General features: G+C 36.1%; 1 protein-coding gene across 1 annotated transcript; it reads left to right on the plus strand.

Moving 5' to 3' along the window:
• The first annotated feature begins 12 nt into the window (after positions 1 to 12).
• On the plus strand, positions 13 to 10,483 carry LOC115430125 (cytochrome P450 2K1-like). Its single transcript, XM_030150019.1, has 9 exons — positions 13 to 274; positions 1,609 to 1,771; positions 1,892 to 2,041; positions 5,755 to 5,915; positions 6,080 to 6,259; positions 6,346 to 6,487; positions 7,951 to 8,135; positions 9,039 to 9,180; positions 9,267 to 10,483. The coding sequence occupies exons 1-9, from the start codon at positions 65 to 67 to the stop codon at positions 9,452 to 9,454; spliced, it is 1,521 nt and encodes a 506-aa protein (XP_030005879.1). The 5' UTR covers positions 13 to 64; the 3' UTR covers positions 9,455 to 10,483.
• The last annotated feature ends 209 nt before the right edge of the window (positions 10,484 to 10,692 follow it).

The following is a 10,692-nucleotide window of genomic DNA, read 5'->3' on the forward strand; positions in this document are numbered from 1 at the left end:
TCATATTGTCATTGTTGCTGAACTGTTGCACAGTCAGACAAGTGCAATAAAAAGAGCAGAACAAATGGGTCTTTTTGGGCCTTTGGTTTCCATCCTCTCCTCCAGTCCCACTACACTGTTGGGTGCTGTCGCTGTCTTGCTCTTCCTTTACCTTCTTTTCAGTAACTTCATTTCCCAGCAAGGTCGGACGGAGCCTCCAGGACCGAGGCGCCTGCCTCTGATTGGAAACCTGTTGCAGCTTGATCTCAAGAGACCATATGAGACCCTATGTGAGGTGAGTTCAGCACCTGGTCCAAAGTCTTTTTCTTATATTTGGGCCATTCCATTGAATGGGTGACATTTGCTTGTTGCAACGAAACTTAATTTTTAAAAAATCTTTTTCCAACATTGAATCTAATAACACACATATTTAACTATTCAACATGTGTATTGGTCGATCTAAAGCAACTTTATTTCATTTCTTACAAGGGTTTTAAGTAGAAGATGGTTGCATTTTTCTCAGTCCTGTTACCAAAACTCATGTGACATTTAAAAAGCACACCTAAAAGCACGTCAACTAATTCCTGTGTTTTCTTCTCAACAAAGTGTTTATTTTAAAGAAATGGTTCATTACATGTTCAAATAATTAATATTTGTGACTATGAAATCACTATATATGCACTCAAGTTGTATTTTTCTAAAAACTGTAATGCCATTTTTTCAGTTTAAGGAGACCCAGACCTCAAATTTATCCAAATGTTTATAATGTAATTCATTAAATAATTGGATAAATGATGGATCACACATACTTGAAAAAAACAAACAAAAACAAAACAAAACGGTGGTTTGTCTTTATTTTTTTTAGAAAAAAATATTTAGTGACAGGAATGAACATTGGGTAACAGGAAGGAACATTTGGTAACAGAAATTTTGTTAGTCTGTTTGGATGTGTGGACGTGGGTGTGTGCATGTGTGTGTGCAATGCCATAAGTGCATGTTATGTGTGTGTGAGTGTGCATGGTTGTGCGTCCATGCTGTGTGTTACTACATTCAATAGTGTTTTAGCTAGAATTGCAATAAACGTACGTTTGTTGGCTCAGATCTCTTTCTCAATCTCCATGTGACAACTGGTGACTGGCCTCAGGGCTGAGATGATTCACTCAATATCCTCAAACAGGTACCAAAGGATGTTTTCACAGGCAGCCACAGCCAGCAGTGCACACAGTCTGTAGCAGTAGTTCCCATTTGACTTACAGGAGTCATATTTTGCTAAACCCACTTTTATTCGTCTTTGGTACATTTGTGTATTTGGACCCTAATAGTTCATAAAGTTTGAATTTGAACCCTCCAGGTGCTGCAAAACTATCTTTATAATCATTTTGGCAAAAATCGAGTGGAATTTCAATTCCGTCTTAATTTGTTACATCTATAACTAGTTACGTCACGACATTTCCACATGTAAGGTCAAGACTTCCGACGGACATTTCTCTGAGTACGCCAAAACTGTTTATCAGCAGCAGCGGTTGTAGTCCATACTGAAAATATGTCCAAACTTCGAGCAGATTACCTAAAATGTTCAGTTGTTGGTAAATGTTTTTGAATTGTCAAAAATGCGTTTTACCCCTCCAGCTTTCTAAGGAATATGGATCTGTATTCACAATCTACATGGGAATCAATAAAGTGGTGGTGCTGGCTGGATACGAGACGGTCAAAGAGGCTCTGGTCAACCATGGAGAAGAGTTTGGGAACCGAGATATCTCACCAATTTTGTACGAAACAAACCTGGGTTATGGTATGAGTTCCCTCATGCAATATGCATGAAACTACTATTCTCCTTAGTGACAAGCATAATTTGTAATTTGTAATAACTTATACATGAGGTATTTTCAGACCTTCATTTAATATTCTATAGGGATTGCTTTTGCCAATGGAGAATCATGGAAAGAGATGAGAACATTTGCCATCACCGTTCTCAGAGAATTTGTAATGGAAACATCAGCTGCGGAGGATAAAATCACAGAGGAGTGCAGCCACGTGATCCAAATACTTGAAAAGCACCAAGGTAAGGAGTAAAATAGAAAGGAAGATTGATTACAGGGTGTTATGATGCAGAAAGAAATAACAGCTAAGGAGGAAGGGCCTGTTTTTTCTTGGTCCTTTATTTTTTACAGCTTTAAATTAGAGTGAAAACTAATATACAAATATGAAAAATGAACTGTGAATTGAAAGTTTAAAACTGTGTTGTCTCCCAAATAACATCTTCACAATGTGACAGTTTACTCATCTCTAATTACACACCTACTCATATTTTAGCTTGAAAATACAATACCCACCACCTTAACATTGTTCATGTTGTAAAATACTTCAGAGTTTCTGCTGTATTTACAAGGAAACCTGTTGAAACAACAATGCAACATTCAACATCATCTAATGTATCGTGTATGGAAGCAGATTTGAGTGCGATGACCCCACTTTCACAAGTATAGTAAAAGGAAATGATGAGTAAATCCATCTCGTTAGATCTAAATCAATCCAGAGCAGATACTTTCAACCAACACATATTATTAAGCAGTAGCACATGGAGTAACAAGCCTTTACCTAAGGCGTTGAGATTGGATCTGGGTTGGAAAACACAAACACACCCTTCCTAGTATGACATGGTCTGACTGGTTTTTGGCTCTGGTAAATACTTTGGAAAAAACCTGTGCTCAGTTAGTGCATAGTAAAGTAAGTAAGCAAGTAAAGTATGCATAATATATCAGGTAAAGCATATATAGTATATAAAGTAAATTATATTTAGTATATAAAGTAAAGTATATATATTATATAAAGTAAAGTAAATTTAGTACGTAAAGTATACAGGGTGGGGAAGCAAAATTTACAATATTTTGAGGCAGGGATTGAAAGACAGTGTATGACCACTTAGTTTATTGAAAGTCATGAGAATTTATTTGCCACAAGAAAATTTACATAATAGAAAATGTTTTTTATTCTATGTGTCCTCCTTCTTTCTCAATAACTGCCTTCACACGCTTCCTGAAACTTGTGCAAGTGTTCCTCAAATATTCAGGTGACAACTTCTCCCATTCTTCTTTAATAGTATCTTCCAGACTTTCTCGTAATAGTTTTGCTCATAGTCATTCTCTTCTTTCCATTCTAAACAGTCTTTATGGACACTCCAACTATTTTTGAAATCTCCTTTGGTGTGACGAGTGCATTCAGCAAATCACACACTCTTTGACGTTTGCTTTCCTGATTACTCATATGGGCAAAAGTTTCTGAAAAGGTATGGATAATAGTGTTAGGTATGATTATGACATCAATATATGTTTGGTTTCAAAACAATTGACGAAAGAAAAACAAAACAATTGACGAAAAATTGAAGAAAAAACAACTAAATGTTCATTGTAAATTTTGCTTCCCCACCCTGTATATTGTATATAAAGTAAAGTATATATGGTACCTCAAATAAAGTACATATAGTATATTAAGAAAAGTATATGTAGTTTATAAAGTAAAGTATATTTTGTATATTAAGTATTTCAGCATATAAAGTAAAGCATATATATTATATACCTGTAATTCTGTCTTTCCACCTGAGATTTTTGTTCAACTTCAATTTCTTCCCTTCACCTGATTCTTTTCAAATTTAACATACTTTTTTTTTTTTTTCTTTCTTTTTTTTTTTTTTACCACTGGGAGAGGTGCATTACACACTTTAATGGCTGAATATTAATTTTTTTGACTTTTTTTTTTTTTTTCCAAATTTTGGGGAAAAAAAAATTGTGCCACAGGTTTCTCATTGTTCATGTTGTAAAATACTTCAGAGTTTCTTGCTGCATTTACATGGAAACCCTTTGAAACAACGCATCCAGTAAATAATGCAATATTCAACATCCTCTCATTAATTATGTGTGGAAGCAGATTTGAGTACAGTGACCCCACATTCACAAATATTATGGAGAGAGCCAATGAGCCAATCCACCTTGTTGGACCTAAATCAACCCAGAACTGAAGCCTGCAACCAAAACACATTATTGAGCAATAGCACTGAGAGTAACAAGCCTTTACCTGAAGTGTTCTGTTTGCATCCAGTTTGGGAAGCACACACACAAAAATACACCCTTTATAGTATGACGCGGTCTAACTGGTTGTTGCCATTAAATGGTACTTTGTTCAAACATGTGCTCAGTTCGTGTATCAACTAATATTGGCATCTCTTTAATGATGCATTACAACGATACTCCATAAACTGTCAAGATACACACAGAGGCATCTTCAGCGTCTGTTAACCACTGGTGAAACTCTTCAACCAGTTTAGTTGTTGGCTAAAAGGTAGGTCTCTGTACTGTTACTACTGTAGCTCAGGAGCAGCAACAAAGAGGGGAGACCACACAAGGTACAAACAGCTTAACAAAGATTTATTAAATAAAAATAACATGAACATGTAAGTCAGTAGTGAAAGCAGTGATGTAGGTGCATGTGGTGTGTGGCAGTGTGGATCAATCACCTAAACTAAGTGAAGACAGCCTATGGTCAGGTAAGGAGACCATGCTCTCGGCCATTTTATGGGCTTCACCCAGGTGAGGCAGATGAGGGCCTGATTGGAACAACACCCCCAGCTTCCTGGACAGACAGGACAAGAGTGATGAGCAGCAAGGGCTTCACCATAAAGGCCACCCGCTGGCCGTCACAGTACTGTTTAGATGGAACAGTTTATACAAGAGGAAAATCTACATGTCATAAAGCACACAATGTTTAGCTGAGATACTTTCAGTCCAGGTCAGGCTCCCACAGAAAGAATGTTTATATACCCCCACCTGCTCATTGAGTGGGGTCAAATCGTTTTGTATATAAAGTAAAGCATATTTAGCATATATAGTATATTTAGTATATAAAGCAAAGTATATATAGTATATAAAGTATGTTTAGCATATAAAGCAGTGTTTTTCAACCTTGGGGTCGGGACCCCATGTGGGGTCCCTTGGAGTTCAAATGGGGTCACCTGAAATTTCTAGTAACTGATAAAAAAATAAAAAAAAAACCTACTAATAAAGAATATATGGTGACTTGAGAGAGACAATCCCAATCCATAAAAGACATGACAAACTTCAAAGCTGAAAATGAAGCACTTTATCTGTCAAATGTTCATTGTGGTCAGTTTCAGATGCTGCAGCTCTTTCATAATTCATAGTTTGAGTTCTTGTTTGTTCAGTATTAATTGTCAGCCTTGTAAATCCATGCTGGACTGACTGTACATATCCTGACCAAGGAAAATAAAATTCTCACTTTGGGCAGTAATCTACACCTGGATTTACTGCCTCCATCCATAATAATATACATTATATAGACTAAATGTCACCTAAAATTAACGTTTATTTGGAACATAGTATAGCAAACTATTACATGATCAAAAACAAATAAATTTCAAAAAAATATATCTGTTTTGAATGTCTGGGGATGCCATAAATTTGTGATGTTAAAATGGGGTCATGAGCCGAAAAAGTTTGGGAACCACTGATATAAAGTAAAGCATATTTAGTATATAAGTGTAATTCTGTGTTTTTCCATCTGAGATTTTTGTCCAACTTCAATTTCTCGAAGACTATTCACCTGATTCTTTTCAAATTTGACACAAATTTTCTTTACCATTAGGAGAGGTGCAGTGCACAGTTTAATGGTTGAACATCAATTTTTTTTTTAAGAAAATTTCTCTTACAGAATTCTCATTGCTCATGTTGTAAAGGACTTCAGAGTTTCTTGCTGTATTTACAGGGAAACCCTTTGAAACAGCAGATCCAATAAACAATGCAACGTTCAACATCATCGCATCCATCGTGTATGGAAGCAGATTTGAGTACGATGACCCCACATTCACAAGTATGGTGGAGAGAAATGATGAGTCTGTCCGTCTCGCTGGGTCTAAATTAATCCAGGTAACGGATTTTCAAGCAGATAGAAAACCTTTATTTCAATGACAAATCATGTGACACAGAATATCTGCATCTCCATCAGTAGGTTCACTTGTCAAAGGAGTTTTTATTGAGTATATATGGGGTTGTATTAATATTTTCTCTGCTGGCTTTTCTTTGTTTTACAGATTTACAACATGTTTCCCAAACTGACTGGTTGGATCAGTGACCGGACACAGATGTTGAATAATGCTGAGACTAATGTTAAAGAAGTCAGAAGTGTAGTGAAGACCCTACAAGAGACCCTAAACCCTGACAAATGCCGTGGGTTTGTGGATCATTTTCTGGTTCGGATGCAGAAAGACGAGGTATCATGATTTTAATCAAAGGCAGAGAGAAGTTGCACATAGACTGTTAATATAGTGTCCAATAACGTGTGTGTGCTTTATTTCAGGATGCGCAGGTTAAGGACACATACTTCACTGAAATGAACTTGATAGTGTCGGTGAGCAGCCTGTTTCGTGCTGGTGTTAGAGCCACAGCAGGTTCACTCCAGTGGGCTTTGCTGTTCATGGCTAGATATCCACAAATACAAAGTGAGGACAGAACTGAGGCGATGATATCTAGAGTTACAAGCCTTTACTTGTGTGCTTCTGTTTGGATGCGAATTGGGAAACACACACACACACAAAAACACCCTTTATAGTATGATGCAGTCTAACTGGTTTTTGCAGTTAAATGGTACTTTGATTAAAAAAAAAAAAAAAAAAAAAAAAAAAAAAGCAAAATGTGCGCAGTTAGTGCACAAACTAATACTGGCATCTCTTTAATACACTACAGCAGGGGTCTCAAACATGTGGTCTAGGGGCTAAATGCCAAAGGTTCATTTTAGTTCAGGTTCCACATACAGACCAATATGATCTCAAGTAAAATAATAACATAATAACCTACAAAAAATAATGACCTCATATTTTTTTCTTGGTTTGATGTGAAAAAAATAATATTACACTATGCCTATAAATAATGACAACTTCAAATTTTTGTCTTTTTTTTTATTGCAAAAAATAACATTAAATTATGAAAATATTTACATTTCCCAACTATCCTGTAACAATAAAATGTGAATAACCTGAACAAATATGAACAACCTGAAATGTCTAAAGAAAATTAAGCACAATTTTAACAATTTTCTGCCTGTTACTAAGTGTTTAGTGTCTTTGTAGATCCGATCCATAATGCACATGTTCAGATGGTAAGTTGAGGCATAATATTGTTAAAATTGCACTTATTTTCTTAAGAAATTTCAGGTTTCTTAAGAAATAGCCACAGTTATGAGAACCTTAGTCTAGATTTTTTTTCCTGAGTGTTTTTATTCCTCTTTAGGTATGGAAAAACCATGCAATTGAATTTTTTTATTGAACCTATTTTTTATGAAGGTTGATTTGTTTCTTTATTGCTTTAACTAAAAAAAAAAATCAATAAAAAAAGTGTTTGAATGAAAAAATATATATATTTACAATCCAAAAAATTTAATTTGAATACTTTTTTCTTTGATTGAAAAGTTGTTTTTTTTGTTTTGTTTTTTTTTTTAATTGAAATTATTATTTTTTTGGTTAAAGCAATAAAGAAACAAATCTACCTTCATAATTTTTCGTGGAGTTCCAAAAATGTCCACTCCGCCAGACACCATGTGTTTAATTTTTGAAGCAAAGAATGCAATATCAGAAAGTGATAAACTGTGTGAAACACTATAAAATGAAAACATTTTTAATGAAGCTAATCTGATGTTTTCTCACATTTTATCATATTCCCAATTTTTATTAGCACTTGATTTCCACTCAAACATATTACTACAGCTCAGGTTTATCAAGAACAGCAAAGTTACGGTAATGGTGTGAATGTCAGTGTATGAGATGATGCATTAGTGTTCACTGTGTTGGCTGATATGGAACTAAAAACAACAAAATCCATGAATATACAAGAGAACAGCTGGAGAAGAACTGTCCACTGGAGTGGCCACTGTGCATGAAAAGGTTAATTATCTAACATTGTGTCTCAGACCAGGTCTATGAGGAGCTCAACAGAGTGGTCGGAAGTCGTCAGGTCCGTGTAAATGATCGGGAAAGCCTGCCCTACACTAACGCTGTTATCCATGAGATTCAGAGATTGGCAGACGTTACTCCCTTGGCCATTCCTCACCAAACCAGTCAAGACGTCACTTTTCACGACTACTTCATCAAGAAGGTCAGCTGTTTTTGTCTTAAACCACAAAAATATCCATATACACTGAACAAAAATATAAATGCCCCACTTTTGTTTTTGCTCCCATTTTTCATGAGGTGAACTCAAAGATCTAAAACTTTTTCTGTGTACACACAAGGTTTATTTCTCTCAAATATTGTTCACAAATCTGTCTAAATTTGTGTTAGTGAACACTTCTTCTTTGCTGAGATAATCCATCCACCTCACAGGTGTGGCATATCAAGATGCTGATTAGACAGCAGGATTTTTGCACAGGTGTGCCTTAGGCTGGCCACAATAAAAGGCCACTCCAAAATGTGCAGTTTTATCACACAGCACAATACCACAGATGTCACAAGTTTTGAGGGAATATGCAATTGGCATGCTGACTTCAGGAATCTCCACCAGAGCTTTTGCCTGTGAATTGAATGTTCATTTCTCTACCATAAGCCATCTCCAAAGCTGTTTCAGAGAATTCATGAAGAAGACTGTGCGAGGAAAATGGTGGTCACACCAAATACTGAATGGTTTTCTGACCCCCCTGGACCACCCAATACAGTAAAAGGGCACATTTTAGAGTGGCCTTTTATTGTGGCCAGCCTAAGTCACACCTGTGCAATAATCATGCTGTCTAATCAGCATCTTGATATGCCACACCTGTGAGGTGGATGGATTATCTCAGCAAAGGACAAAGGAGAAGTGCTCATTAACACAGATTTAGACAAATTTATGAACAATATTTGAGAGAAATAGGCCTTTTGTGTACATAGAAAAAGTTTCAGATCTTTGAGTTCAGCTCATGACAAATGGGAGCAAAAACAAAAGTGGGGCATTTATATTTTTGTTCAGTGTATCTATAACACCAGTGTCTTTTGTCTTAGACTTACTGACTTCTTGTGTCCATAGGGGACCACTGTGTTTGCTCTTCTTACCTCCGTCCTGTATGATGAGACTCAATGGGAGAGCCCACTCACTTTTAACCCCGGTCACTTCCTGGATGAGGAGGGTAAATTTATCAAGAGAGATGCCTTCCTGCCCCTTTCTGCAGGTAATCTACATTGGTAAAGTTTGATTTTCTGATTACACGTAATATGAAGGTGTACCATGTGACTGTGTTTACTTGTCTTCATGCAGGTTGGAGGATGTGTATCGGAGAGAGTCTGGCCAAGATGGAACTCTTCCTCTTCTTCACTTCCCTCTTGCAGCGTTTTCAGTTCACCCCTCCACCTGGGGTGAAAGAAGATGAACTAGATCTGACTTCAGTCCCGGGCTTCACTCGTGTTCCCCTACGGCATAAATTGTGTGCCATCATTCGCCAGTGAGGAAGAGAGTTGGATCATGTTGTGTTTTTTACTGTGAAATTATGTCTGCTCACCTTCATTTGAGGCAGTATTTTTACATCTTGCTGGGTCGTCGTCTCTGTAAGCTTAGACATATATTTTGCTTTTCTTACACTGGGTTTCACATGGTTTATTTTTGGACACTGGAATTATCTGGTGATTCAGTATAATATTTTGGTCCTTGTTTTTCCTGTTATTTGACTACTTCCTTCTATATGAGACAAATTTCGCCAGTAATGTCACATTTTTTAAGTAAATCTACACCCACTAAATGTGTCTGTGTTTTCAAGTCAGGCCGATTTAGAGCTTTAGTAATAGAAAAAAAATCTGTTGCTTTGTGCGAACTGCCATTTGATATCATCGCTTACCAGATTGGTGTTCGATCCTTGTAACCCTAGACACAGATTACATTCCTGCTTGTTCTGTCATGCAGGTAAAATAGGTTAACATGAGTCCAACTTCTCAGGACAAACTAACAAATGGTAAAAAAAACAAAAAAAAAAACAAAAAAAAAACCTGAATGAGGAAAGCATTTTGTTAATATCTAAATGTTGAGTGAACATTTATCATTCTGTCTGAGTTTTACATGATAATTTGTTTAATTTGTAGGAACTAATTTGACTCATGTAATTTGGTTCATTCTTTTATTCTGAACACCCTGGGCTCAGATGTACATTTACATGTTCATGTATTCAGGGATATATTTTTTTTTCTTTTATATGTTATATTGATGCCTGTATTTGGATTACATGTGTTTGCTTATTTTTCACTGGAAAGTATTTGCATAGACCATAAACCATTTTTGGCTTTTAACCACGCACAATGTCTGACACAATGACTTTTTAAAGTTTTACAGTCATCTTGTACCCTAACTAAAGTAAAGTAAATAAAGTAATATTTAGTTCAAGACTAGAACTTGGCTGCTTTGAATATGGTTATAAGACATTTTTCAGACTGTCAAATTTTGTTATTCAAAACTTTCAACATTAAACAAAGACTCAAATGACATTAGTTTCACTGTTCAGAAGAGGAATCCTTCCTCTGGCCGTTGTGTCTGTTTATTGACTCTCTAGATGACTGATACTGTGTGAATTGTGAGAATTATTTGAAAGAATCACATTTTCTTTTGTATTGTCTTGAGGGACAATATTTAGTGAAAGGCACCAAGACATACAACAGAAAACAGAGGCTCAGTGACATAGCCAGCACCATAAGACTGG

The sequence above is a fragment of the Sphaeramia orbicularis genome, chromosome 12 (assembly GCF_902148855.1).
Source record: "Sphaeramia orbicularis chromosome 12, fSphaOr1.1, whole genome shotgun sequence".
Classification (NCBI taxonomy): domain Eukaryota; kingdom Metazoa; phylum Chordata; class Actinopteri; order Kurtiformes; family Apogonidae; genus Sphaeramia; species Sphaeramia orbicularis.